A 15225-nucleotide genomic window follows, 5' to 3' on the forward strand; every position below is an offset into this window, starting at 1 on the left:
TATCAGTTGTCTTTTTACAAGAGTTTTGATAAAATCTCAGTATACTAATAAACTCTTAAGGATAATGCATGTTCTCTTTCTACAAGGCTGCTGTAGAAGCTCGTAAAGAAATAAATTCGTTATCTTTTCAAAAGATTTTTGTGGCAATTCGTAATAAAGATAAATATGTTTTCTATTTAGATGATTGTTGTAGAATATCATAGAAAAGATAAATGCTTGTTTTAAGTTTTCTTTGTATAAGATTTTATTGGAAATCATATAAAAGATATATGCCTTTTTCAGTTATCTTTTTACAAAATTTTGTAGAACAGCGTAAAATGATACAGACAACGGAGTACAAAGCTTTGTGATCGATTACCTTTCTGGTTACTTTTGAGGATCTGAATGCTGCAACTTAAGCACAAAACCTGAATTTTGTTATAGCATTAGAATACACCTATTTTAAAAAATAATTATAATGAAAAAAGAGGAACCACTTCTCTATTAGTTCTGATATTCTTACTTATTTCTAGCATAGACACCTTCGTTCCCAGATAATAAAAGAAAGCACATGCCAGAACTAACACTTAGACAAGGCTTGTAAACGACGATTCTAATTTAACATCAATTTAAAGTTTAATAAAGAAATCACTCACGAAGAATTTTAAAGTTACGTAACATGAAATTTCCCCCTACACAAGATATGAGGAGCATTTTGCAGAGAAAGTCATCCCCAAACGAAGTATTATTTCACTATATCACTGTCACTTTCATGATCGTCAGCATCAGACATTGTATAAATGATTACCGAATTGCAAAGTCTGGAGTTAAACATAATGATTAGTCGTATTGTATGCAAAAAGCGTCCTAGTACATAAAACACTGTTGATTTGGTGTTTCCTGTTTGCTTATAATCTTTTTTAACAAAGTGTGACTTCTTACCCTACAATTGTTTTTGATGCTTGTTAACCCTTTCTCCACCCTATTAATTTGCATGTAGGCCGGATCTCAGACCCATGCGACCAGAAAACTGACTGTTCATTGGCTGTTAATAATAGCATCTGCCAGACTGGTTTCTGTTATTGCCAATCAGGGTACATGCCTATGGATTTCAACACCATTTGTGAAAAACGTGAGTTTCATGAGTCATATGCTGTTAAAACATTGTATAGTTCCATCCAACCACAGACCGATGACAAGGTATAAAGGCTGGAGGAGAGTTTATCCTATGAATTCAGGTCCCGCTTGCATGAAACGTTTGAATAAGTATTCAGCTCAAAATTTTACTCCTCCGCAATTTTTTTTTTTTTTTTAAGAACACATATACTCTAATTTAATGTGATTATCTAGATTTGAAGCCCATGTATCGGCAGCTTGCTTGTCAATACAATGATTCCACCATTACAGTTTATGAAAGCTTAGGATGAGTTTTCACTCAGACCTGATACATTTTATGAAAGCGAGATTTAACAGACTCAAAATTACAAACAAAACTATTTAACGTACTTAACCCATAGTTGCTGCATAATTACTGGTTGGATTTGAGGAAATGTCAGTAAGTCTATAATCCAAACAAGATAAAATCTCAGTATACTAATAAACTCTTCATACACTGCTAGATTCACCATCGTTTCGTGGTCTAATATAACGTAAATACTTCTTTAAAAAAGGGGGTGGAGGACAACTGCTTATATTATTAGTTCTTTATAGTAAACATGGTTCACCGATGACATTTAACAACCAATTATTCTTAGCTGCATTCAGTGATAACTTTTAAAGATTGGTGATCCTTATCTACACTCAGAGATGACTTTTGACGATCGATGATCCTTAACGACATTCAACGATGACTTTTGACGATCGATGATCCATGATGACATTCAGCGATGACTGTTGACGATCGATGATCCTTGACGACATTCAGCCATGACTTTTGACGATCGATGTTACTTAACTACATTTAGCGATGACATTTGACGACAGTTTATATTTAGTTACACTCAGCGATGGTTTTTGACGATCGATGATCTTTTAACTACAATGAGTCGTGATAGCGTTGAGACATTCGTGATTGCAATAAAACGCTTACTTTCGTGACTGCGAAGGGAGCCGTGATAGCGTTGAGACAGACGTGATTGCGATGAGACAATCGTGATTGCGATGAGAATCGTGATAGCTTTGAGACAGTCGTGATTGCAATAAAACACTTGCATTCGTGACTGCGACGGGAGTCGTGATTGCGTTGAGACAGACGTGATTGCGATGAAACAAATGTGACTGCGACGAGACAGTCTATTTTCTGGTTTGACACAAACACATCCTTAAGAATATTAATTGTTAACACGTTATTCATTCATTTCCGGGTCTTCGTTATCAATACATGGAATTTAAAAAAAGAATGGAAAAGAGGATTGCGGCTTAAATATTTATATCGTTTATATGTAGAATTGTTCTTTTAATTTCGTTCCATCGTCCGTAAACATGGTCAGAAGTATACTTCGTGTATTCACATTGCATTGTCAGTATTAGTGCAACTGATATATGGAAAATATAACAGATATAAAGAGAAATGTTTCATAACTATTGAGACTGTCCATGTAAACTTATGGCTTGTTTTTAACCCGAACCTCCATAACCTTAAATTTTCCGACTTTTCAGGAAAACTTGGCGACGAGTGTGATGACATCGATGACTGCTCAGAAGCTGTTGAGGGCAGCGAATGCTCAAACAGTACTTGTCAATGCAAATCTGGCCACTACTCCGATTCTAACAACACTCTTTGCTTCCTGAGGAAAATCGGAGCATCTTGCCATCATGACGGAGATTGTTCTGACGCTGTACAGAATAGTGTGTGCCTAAACAACACTTGCGTCTGTGACAATGGATATTTTGAAAGTTGGAATTTATCATACTGCTTGATGAGAAAAATTTTCGATAGCTGTAGAGAGAACATAGATTGTACTTCAGTAATCGATTTTAGCCATTGCAGCATTTTTGGACAATGTTTTTGTCAAGAAGGCTTCATTAGTGTTGATGGAAACACTACGTGTCGTCAACGGTCCCTAGGTGACCCATGTGAAGAAGATATACAGTGTTTTATGCATGTTAATAACTCGATGTGTATAAATTCTACATGCGACTGCCCGTCGGGCTTTAGTAAGAATAATATGACGTGCACACGAAGAAGGATTGGAGCCAGAGACTGTGTTACTCACCTGGACTGCAGCGACGCCATTACGAACAGTATTTGTAGTAATAACTCTTGCGAGTGTAAAGTCGGCATGATGGCTGTAGAAAATGGAACAAAATGCATAATGAGTAAGTCATAATTATCATACCAATCATTATCATATTCTTTATCGCCATGACCAGTATCATCGCCATCTTTTGTCTTTACTATATTTGTCACTTACATGGTCTTTGGTAGTATTTCGTACAATTTCCTTTTCCTTCTCCTCCACATATTTTCAACATCCTCTACTCACTCCTTTTCCTTGTTACTGTGTTATCATTGTCATTGTTATTGTTAAAATTGATCTTATTCCTGTTTCATTTTTTTGTCTTCTACATGTTGTCATTCTTTAATTTATCCTCATATTCAACTTTTGTTCGACTTAATTCTTATTGTCTTTTTATCTTTTATTTTAGATTTTACGTGACTTCGTCTTGTTTATTATGTTAAGCGAATTTCGACATTTTATATGAATGGTCTTGATTGAATGAGTTGCTTATATATAAATATATTACATTATCTGTACACGTATTTACATGTATCTGTACATGTATTGCATGAATATGTACATATATCTCATGAATCTGTACATTTATTACATCCATCTGTACATTTATTACATCCATCTGTATATATATTACATCCATCTGTACATTTATTACATCCATCTGTACATATACTGCATCCATCTGTACATTTATTACATCCATCTGTACATATACTGCATCCATCTGTACATATCCTACATCCATCTGTACATATACTGCATCCATCTGTATATATATTACATCCATCTGTACATTTATTACATCCATCTATACATATACTGCATCCATCTGTACATTTATTACATCCATCTGTACATATACTGCATCCATCTGTACATATCCTACATCCATCTGTACATATACTGCATCCATCTGTATATATATTACATCCATCTGTATATATATATATATATATATATATATATATATATATATATATATATATTACATGTATCTGTACATATATTATTTTATATATATATATATATATATATATATATATATATATATATATATATATATATATATATATATATATATATATAAGATGCATCTGTACAAATCATGAGTGTATCTGTACATATGTTACATGTATCTGTACATATATTGCAAATATCTGTACATATATTACACATACCTGTACAAATATTACAATTATCTGTACATTTATTACAAATATCTCTGCATATATTACATGTATCTGTACATATATTACATGTATCTGTGTATATATATATATATATATATATATATATATATATATATATATATATATATATATATATATATATCATCTTTACATATATTACACATATCTGTACACATATTGTACATATATTACAAATATATGTACATATATTATATCTGTACGTAGATTACATGTATCTATACATTTTCGTAACGCATGTCCGATACTGATTAGATTCCTAAGTTTTCTTTCTCCTAGTACGCTTGTTTCCAATTATTCGTTCAGGGCCAGATAACACAGTGGTTAATATAACTATAACATTAGGGCCTTCATAATTTGTAGGCCTTACGTTTAGCTAACCCTAACCCATATACTATTTAGACGATGACATTAAGGCCTTCGTAATTTGTAGGCCTTACTTTTAGCCGACCCTAACTAGTAAGGCAATATCATTCGGGCGTTCATAATTTGTACTTTTGGCTTTCCATTCCATAATTAAAAAGCAGTTCAGCGACGGTAGCGTGGTGATCGGAAATGTTTTATCTGGAGTTGAATACATATGAAACTATTACATAGTTAAATAAGTAAACATATTTGATTATTTCATAGTTGTTTTTGTTTGCAATTTGTAATACACAATTAGATCGTTTGCTTGTATTTGCGTTAAGCAACCCGTAATCATAACCCGGCCTTGTAGACATGTTTTTGTTGGACAACATTTCCTTTCCATTCGAAAAATGAAGGTGGGGTGCAATCTTTCCACAAGGTAAAGTATATATTTTATGTCTATTTGCAGGAAAACTCGGAGACCCCTGTAGTACGTCATTACATTGTTCATCAGCCGTTCCCAGCAGTGTTTGCTACAACCTCACATGTGAATGTGAGTTAGGTTATTTTTCAGATCAGAATGGAACTGAATGTATTCGGCGTAACCTTAATGATATCTGCGCGCGCCAGCTAGACTGTGACTCAGTTGTTCCACACAGCCACTGTTTTGAGGGTGTTTGCAAATGCATATCCGGATTTAAAATTGAAAATTCGAGGCAATGTTCTCCACGGAAAATACAAGAAAACTGCTCTTTGGACACCGACTGTTCGGATTCAATGAATAACAGTTACTGTAAAAATCAAACCTGTGATTGTAAAGAAGGTTTCAAGGCTGGACCTACAAATGCTTCTTGTGTATTAAAATTTCTGGGTGATCCATGTGTGTCAAATAACGAGTGTTTAATGTCAGTATCTCACAGTCGCTGTTTTCAGGGTCAGTGTGGATGCGTCGATGGATATCGAAAAATTTCAAACGGAACAATGTGCTTCCAAAGAATAATACATGACAACTGCACAGCTGATATTGATTGCTCTGCCGCAGTGGCATATAGTCGGTGTGTAAATGGAAAGTGCACATGTATTTCTGGTTACAGGTCCGCAGAAAATGGTACTTTGTGCATTAAGAGGCAGATATTGGACCTGTGTAACACAGACACAGACTGTGCCAGTGCAGTTACAAATAGCCGATGTAATAATAAGACGTGTCATTGTAACGTCGGTTTGATATCGCACATGAGTAACACAGCATGTAGACGACGTAAGCAGTCATTTTTTTCTATGTCTTCCTAATTACTTTTAGATCACAAATCTTTCCGAGAAAGCGTGAGATAATATTTGCGTTTTTGTTCGTCCTTTACACACTTAGTGCTTTTCTATTACTTTATTGTCTCTTTACATGAATGGAAACACACACACACACACACACACACACACACACACACACACACACACACATATATATATATATATATATATATATATATATATATATATATATATATATATATATATATGTATATATATATATATATATATATATACCAAAGGCGTATCGCATACCACATTGTATGTTCTATCTTCAAAGTCAAGGCGATATGTCAATAAATAAATATTTCCATCAACTCATCCTTTCCGCTTAAAACTTTAATGTCGTTTGAGATTAACGATTAAGACTTGCTATACTTATACACAAAAATGCGTGTCGAGTACATATTTGGGGTCCTATCGTCAACGTAAATATCACTGATGATACATATTTGGGGTCCTATCGTCAACGCAAATATCACTGATCAACATTTTAGGTGATAATTTAGTTCAGTGTTGAAATGAGTGAAATCTGTGTTGATAATTGAGTTGAAAATGGAAAAGAGTGGACTTTGTGATGATAACTGGGATAATATGTAAATTATTGAAACTTATGATGATAATTTGGTTCTGAATGGAATGAATGAAATTTTTTTTGAGATAATTTTGTTCAGTATGGACATTAGTGAAATTAATGATGATAGTCCAGTTCCGTATATAAATGAGAGAAATGTGGTATAATAATTGGGATAAATATCAGTGAAATTGGATATGCTTGGATATGCTTGGATATGCTTGGAGAGAAACGAGATGCAAAGAAAGTAAGAGTTTTATAATTCTTATATTGCTCTGATTGAAAGGGAAAACACACACACACACACACATACACACACACACACACACACGCACACACATATATATATATATATATAGAGAGAGAGAGAGAGAGAGAGAGACAGAGACAGAGAGACAGAGACAGACAGACAGACAGTCAGGCAGACAGATACACAGAGGGAGTGTGTAATACGGTGGTAGATATAATATGCAATCTAATACTTTAATATATCGTGGTGTGTCACAATGCTTTATATAATATTGTGTGTGAAACGGTGCAAGATAAAATATTCAGGGTAAGATCTTGGCATATATAACATAGAGTGTAATACGATGGTAGATGTAACATACAATGTAATACAATGGCAGATGTAACATACAGTGTAATACGATGGTAGATGTAACATACAGAGTAATACAGTGGTAGATATAACATACACTGTAATACGATGGTAGATGTAACATAGAGTGTAATACGATGGAAAATATAACATACAGTGTAATACGATGGTTGATGTAAAATACAGGGTAATACGATGGTAGATGTAACATACAGCGTAATACGATGGTAGAAGTAACATAGAATGTAATACGATGGTAGATATAACATACAGTTTAATACGATGGTAGATATAACATACAATGTAATACGATGGTAGATATAACATACAGTGTAATACGATGGTAGATGTAACATACAGTGTAATACGATGGTAGATATAACATACAGTGTAATACGATGGTAGATGCAACATACAGTGTAATACGATGGTAGATGCAACATACAGTGTAATACGATGGTAGATGTAACATACAGTGTAATACGATGGTAGATGTAACATACAGTGTAATACGATGGTAGATGTAACATACAGTGTAATACGATGGTAGATGTAGCATACAGGGTAATACGATGGTAGATGTAAAATACAGTGTAATACGATGGTAGATGTAACATACAGTGTAATACGATGGTAGACGTAACATACAGTGTAATACGATGGTACATGTAACATACAGGGTAATACGATGGTAGATGTAACATACAGTGTAATACGATGGTAGATATAACACACAGTGTAATACAATGATAGATGTAACATACAGTGTAATACGATGGTAGATGTAACATACAGTGTAATACGATGGTATATATAGCATACAGTGTAATACGATGGTAGATGTAACATACAGTGTAATACGATGGTAGATGTAACATACAGTGTAATACGATGGTAGATGTAACATACAGTGTAATACGATGGTAGATATAGCATACAGTGTAATACGATGGTAGATGTAACATACAGTGTAATACGATGGTAGATATAACATACAGTGTAATACGATGGTAGATGTAACATACAGTGTAATACGATGGTAGATGTAACATACAGGGTAATACGATGGTAGATGTAACATACAGTGTAATACGATGGTAGATATAACATACAGTGTAATACGATGGTAGATGCAACATACAGTGTAATACGATGGTAGATGTAACATACAGTGTAATACGATGGTAGATATAACATAGAATGTAATAGGGTGTTCGATATGATACACAATGTAATAAGGTGATAAATACAACATAAAGTATAATGCGGTGGTCGATATGAAAATACAGTATAATACGTGGTAGATATAGCATATTGTTATACCATGGTAGGTAAAGTATACAGTATAACTGGGTGATGTGTATAACACACAGTCTATATACAATTAAAGACTTTACATATCGTTGTAGGTATTGTTGGGGATACCTGCAAAGTCAGAGTTGACTGTTCAACATTTATGCCAAATAGTAACTGTACGAACGCCACCTGTTTCTGTTTGGAAGGATATGAGTCCTTTGATAACGGCACAAGGTGCCTTAAACGTAAGTAATTTCCTTATTTCTCTGATTTTTTTACCAGACTTTGGGTCTTTTACCACTTTTAAATATTTACTTTTTCAAAACAAAATTTGTTGCAGATTCTTGCCAGGAGACAATAATTTAGCTTGATATGAAATAATTAATTTAGCTCGTATGTTAAATGGATCACAGTAAGTAAAGTTAAGGTAGGTTGGTTCTAAAACCTTGATGGCGACTGACGATTGAGGATTTTTGCAGTGATTCTAATAATTGTCCTCAGAGTCATATGATATCTGTTTACTGACTAATGACGTCAAATGGAGCAAAATTTTGTCCGTTGCGAAAAGGTTGTCATGTTATTAATTATTTGCCATAGTCATATTATTTCGTTTCTTTTTCGCTATCTCCTATGAAAATCCCGAGCAAGAACAATTGTAACAATCGATATTTAAGGTTGTATCCAAAATAAATATCGCATGAAGATAGGTACCATCATTTATACAAGAATGTAGGCAAACCGTTTCTGCAAATGTCTTTGATCTACAATTAACTAAAGTAAATTTTCACAATTTGTCACTTAATTCTTAATTTCATATTTACTTATTTACTTACGACCTTAGTTATTTCCTTACAAACCTATTTACTTTACTTCCTCATTTTTGCTTCCTTTGTGACATTTGCCAAATAGGATTTTCGCAAGCACACGATTGTTTCCCTATTTTAATCTCTTTCGCAGCCTCTCTCCATGAAAATATCTGCAATAGCTTGTATTGCTAAAGTTTGTGATTGTGATGAAGCGTCGTTATTGTACTAGCGTCCTTAAACGTTCCTCATCTATAATGGTATCTTCCTCAAGATGTGGTAAATCCATCTCCCAATACCTTCATCACTCAGGATATCGTCCTGAAATCATTTGTGTCCTACCTCTTCAGTTGGTGACTTGGATTCGCCGTCAGTTCTTCCTTGTTGCCATCTTTATTTAAAACCTTTTCTTGCTAAAGTATATAATGTACTTGTTCCGGCAAATTATAGGTCCAAGACGTCTATTGGACTCCTGTGTTTATGATATCCAGTGTAAGAACGTGGACCCTAACAGCATCTGCAGTAAAAGTTATGGCGGATATCAGATCTGTACATGTTCAGAACCGTATTACCGACGACGTGATACAGAAACGTGCTATGGTAAATACAATGAATACTTTGGACACTTTATGAATACATTTTATGCCAGAGAATCAATGAACTAAGAAAATATAACTCTGGCAGGGACCTCATACAATGTTCGGTGAGTATGCATTATGTGCCGACCGCTGATGCAGTATGCTGTGCTACTTGGATACCGGTCTATTCAATAAGTATATATTATAGTGTTTGTATTTTGGGATATCGTGAGAGAGATGGAACGGAATGAGTTTGTAAGCCGCATGTAGTATTTGTGAGATAACAGAATCGAACATCATGAATACTAAATTTGTTTATTATATACTTCATCTGTCAAGTAATATATTTTTATTTAAATTACTTTTCATGAAATTAATGTGAATATTGTTATTTTGATATGAGAAACGCGTTTTTATATCCATTATATTACTTGAAACCCTATGAAGTAAAAGAGAAAACAATGACGTGATTTAAAGCAATATTGCGTGACAATTTAATTGCTGTGACGTCCTTTAAAGTAGGAACAAGCTTATGAAAATCCTACATGTGCTTAACCAAGGACTTGAAAATGCCCAATAAATGCAAATTTACTGAATTCTCTCGAGATGGATATATAATAATATTGGATATTATAGGTTATACCGATTTATGTGCATGCAAGGCCCGTGTTCTAAGGGGGAAACCGAATTAAGTGCATGAGAGCCCCGTGTACTTTGGGCGAGACAACAAAATAGGGTTAATAATATTCGTATATACACAAAATAAAATTCTCGTACTTTTGGATGTTGTGATCAGACTTACTTCTAATTCGGTCTTGCCCACAGTAACCTATACTATATCAATCCTGTCCTAGGCTTATTTACGTATCCATTTATTTAACATAAGTTTTTAACTTGACATTATTTGAAGCTGCAACTTTTACACTAAGTTCAGTTTACGGCATGTACACGTCTACAAAATCGATATTCATTTAAACAAGAATGGATGTGGGTGTGATGGATGGAGAATCTGACCACTGAAATGTTTTCACATCTTTGCCTGGGTACGATTTTTCTATTAATTACCTTATTATGGATAATTTTCACAGACAAAGTGGAATGGCTAGGAAAAAAACTGAGTTGCCAAGAATAGGTTGCACATCACATTACACAATATTACACGTCAGGTTGATGTATTGATTATACGGACACTTCCGGTTGCTGTACTGATAATACGGACACTTCAGGTTGATGTATTGATAATACGGACACTTCCGGTTGCTGTACTGATAATACGGACACTTCAGGTTGATGTATTGATAATACGGACACTTCAGATTGGTGTATTGATAATACGGACACTTGAGGTTGCTGTACTGATAATACGGAAATAAATTTCTTTAATCTAAATGATTTACCTTTGACCAACATGTTCATTAAGAGAACCTTTGATGCCCAACGTTTTCTTTTTCGACGATTGCAACGTTGTTTCTGGCGTCCGGCATGAATAAAAAGGACTCACTAAGCTCACTACCTTAGGGAGTATAGGGATGCAAAAGGAGCGGTACTCTGGCGTAATGGAATGATCGCCCAGTACCAGTTAGTCGTCCTACTCGATACTAAACGTGGTGAGAGCGTGTGCAACTCGCCTACTTCAAAACTCTTTAGTGTAGCGTTTTCTGTAATAGTGGCTGGGGTGGGCTACCTTGTCAAGGTCAAAGTGTGTGTTGGTATCATGGATTTCGATAGCGTACCCAAGTGGCCAACTTCCCGCTCAGGGACTACTCCGTGCACGTTGCTATTGCAATCTCCTCTGGAGCTGCTGTCGTGTTGTGCGACTCCTGTTTTAATGTTGACGAACCGCCGTCAATGCATCAAACTCGTCGCGCAATACGCGTACTTGCTGAGCATGAATGACATTATCTTAGTTAATATACTTTTTATGAGACAAAAAAATGATGACAGCAAGCCGTTAAAAATTTCCCGTGCAGGTGAGCGAATTTTGTATTCCTGTGGCATGCTTATAAAGCCACAAGCCCTGCAAAGGGTTTAGAGTGCCATAACACCACTATCAAACCCCGTATAATGATAACAGCCATCACAAATGCGTAGTCTTCTCCATTATCAGCCGATCTAACAATGCTATGGAATTGTTTCATGTAAATAATGTTAACGTGTCGGCGTAGTCTTCCCCATTGTCAGCCGATCTAACAATACTATGGAATTGTTTCATGTAAATAATGTTAACGTGTCGGCGTAGTCTTCCCCATTGTCAGCCGATCTAACAATACTATGGAATTGTTTCATGTAAATAATGTTAACGTGTCGGCGTAGTCTTCCCCATTGTCAGCCGATCTAACAATACTATGGAATTGTTTCATGTAAATAATGTTAACTTGTCGGCGTAGTCTTCCCCATTGATAGCCGATCTAACAATACTGATTTTGTCACCTATTTTTGCATTTAGTTCCGCGGAAGGTCGGAGACTATTGCAGATACTCGGGTTGGTGTGAGCGTTTCATTGGTGGTCAAGTGGTCTGCGATAGCAATAATATCTGCGCATGTATGGATGACTTCTTCGCAAACGAAACAGAAAATGGATGCGTAGAAAGTAAGTCTCTATTCATGTGACTTTTCAAATCTGAAGAGAAATTACTTATATATTTATATAAAGTCCTGTTTTAGCATTGTTAATAAGTTAACAGTTGAAATAGTTTGGGCTTTAGAATCCTTTTTTAAAAAGGAGAGAGACAGATGTATTTTTATGACGACTGCTATTAATTTACACGCCATTGCCGTATTGAAATAAGATGTTGTGTGTCTTTACGAATTTTATTGTAATAGAAAAAAACTGTACTACTTTAAACTTACATTCTGTTTTTTATACTTCACTGAGTTCCCACCAAGATTGGAGGTTTTTGCCTGAAGGACAGACATTGCTGGAAGATGAATCACTCAGTTTGTGCTGCGAATAGATCTTGTCAGTGTGACTATCGACATGTTGTGTCAGTGGATAACTCAACCTGCTTGCAAAGTAAGCACGTGCTGCTATTCTTCTGTTTTGTTTTTCAATGAAGTTGTATACATCGGATTTTGACTGAAATAAGAAGAATCTATATGGTGGAGACAGATCATAAATCAATTTTTAGACTTTCCGATGTTTTTCAAAATCAGTCACTTTTACTAAAGCAGTATGGAATTGCAGACTACACGCAATATATACTTACCTCCCATATAGAAAAGCTTGACAACGTGCCAGAATTTGCACCTCCGAAAATGAAGATTTGACAATGGAAGTGCTCCATTGAGTCTGATTTTATGTTTTGCAAAAACACAAGTTAACGCGCTTTTTTGCAGAGATTTATTTAGTTCAAATTACTGTCAATACATATATTCGATTGAGCCTGATAAGCTAAAGAGGCGAAGTTGTAGGAATTATTTTATTAAACTCTTAACATACAACATACCCTCTGAGCTGGTTGGCATAGGGATACTATCCAATATTTGTTTGTAAATTGCCATATAGCAGAGTCGCTTACTTAGCGGTGATGGCAGAGGGTACGTAGAACTGACGAGGAACTATTTTATTTGATTGGACGAGAAAATGGGATTTTAGTAGGGATCGAAATCGAATGGGATTAAATTTTATTACAGACTGAATCGTCTGGTTGTAGATCCAACATTTCAGCAAATAGAACAATATTGATTTCCAAAATGATTGAAGGTTACGCTATTTTTAATTCACGTTTACTACTTAGATATAAAAAACCCCCACCAAAAACCAAAAATACAAACAAACAAAACAACAATCAAAATTAAAGTGGTGGTGGATTAGAGAAACAGGTCAAGTAAGCTATTTCAGACAGAGAACGTTTTGTAATTGTTACAGAAGAGAGTGACTTCGCCCTAGTCGGACAATTTATTGCTGTCAACAAGAGGAAACAGTGACCTATTTTTTGCTCTATCGATCATATGTACACTTTTCCGGCCTCAGTTGCTTGCTGGATAGGATAGAACAATCCGAAGTTCATTCCATTTGTTTAATCTACACGTATATCTGATTGAAAAAAAAAAAACTCTCATGCGTAATGCTCATCCATTAATGTTTTTTTTTTGTCTCATAGAATCACTAAAAGCAGATAGTGTGAATTTAATACCACTAAATATTGATTGAGATTTCTTAACGTAGCTTTGATTGGCAGGATACAGACCCGTTCATATGCATGCCTGCATAGAAGCCCTGTTGGTGTGTAAAAGATACCATTATGTGACAGTTTATTTAGGCATGAGTGTGTGATCTACTAAGTCTACGGGAACAAAAAGCCGGCATAACGATTGGAACATCGCTGAAACATTTCCGTAAAGTTGAGAAATGACCATAGACGTAGTTGTAGGAATCGTTTTGAGTCTATGCTCTTAAAATAAGTAACATAAAAGAGTGAAAGACATCCAGCTTTGTAAAATTTAACAAATAATTTATTTTGCTAGTATACAAAGTGAAAATGAAAAAAAAGAACTTATGGTATTGCGAAATAAATCCCAAAATAATCCAAGAATTACAGACACAAGTCCTAGTAATTTAAAGTCCTGAATAAAACTCAGTACAAATCCCGAAGAAATCCAAAAACTGAAGGCGATGACGTGTCTGTTATAGCTTATAGAGTATTGATGTGTCAACATTCTTTTGATGAATCACAGAAATATAAATCCAGGTTTAAAATCAGAATAAATTCCAGTAAATGTCTTTATCCAAGACTTTTATCAGTGAACTTTTGTACTTCCAGAGAAAATAATCACTTCAATTCAACAATTTGAAGAAAAAGATTCATCCCAACTGTATACAACATAATACAACTTGAAAGTGCTAGATGTTAAAACACGAATGACCAAGTCCTCACAATTACAAGATTATTTAGTTCTCTACTTAAAATAATTACCTAATGGAAAACAACCTTCTATAATAATCGTGATGTTTACAAAATCAAACCATAGCCTGGATTACACTCAGGAAATTCGAAAACTTAGACCCAAATAAACATATTTACTACTTCTATTAATAATGATCCTGATATTAAGCCCATACAGATGTTAATTTAGCTATGTATTAGTTATTTACACAATATTAAATATTTTTTTTTAAAAAAAAAACAGTCATTCAGGTCAAGCAGAAATGAACTCAGTTTTGGACAAGATCACGTCCGGCATACACTGTTATATTATAATAGATTGTAATGAAATAATTTTTTTTTTTAATACAAAAACTAACAAACAATTAAATTGAATATACATAGCATAATACACACAAATTTGATGTG

General features: G+C 34.5%; 1 protein-coding gene across 8 annotated transcripts in view; it reads left to right on the forward strand.

The window, feature by feature from the left end:
* The window catches only part of LOC149791158 (uncharacterized), a 179669-nt gene that overhangs the window by 104842 nt on the left and 59602 nt on the right, over positions 1 to 15225 (forward strand). For 7 of the 8 annotated variants that reach the window (XM_089969608.1, XM_089969609.1, XM_089969604.1 and 4 more), the window contains 7 exons: positions 980 to 1111; positions 2638 to 3297; positions 5244 to 6032; positions 8664 to 8795; positions 9804 to 9953; positions 12378 to 12521; positions 12807 to 12944. In XM_089969608.1, the coding sequence (XP_089825734.1) occupies positions 980 to 1111; positions 2638 to 3297; positions 5244 to 6032; positions 8664 to 8795; positions 9804 to 9953; positions 12378 to 12521; positions 12807 to 12944 (2145 nt within the window). The remainder of the gene's footprint in view (positions 1 to 979; positions 1112 to 2637; positions 3298 to 5243; positions 6033 to 8663; positions 8796 to 9803; positions 9954 to 12377; positions 12522 to 12806; positions 12945 to 15225) is intronic. The other variant, XM_089969610.1, reaches the window with a different exon arrangement.

The sequence above is a fragment of the Sinohyriopsis cumingii genome, chromosome 9 (assembly GCF_028554795.1).
Source record: "Sinohyriopsis cumingii isolate HCF-2022 chromosome 9, ASM2855479v2, whole genome shotgun sequence".
Classification (NCBI taxonomy): Eukaryota; Metazoa; Mollusca; class Bivalvia; order Unionida; family Unionidae; genus Sinohyriopsis; species Sinohyriopsis cumingii.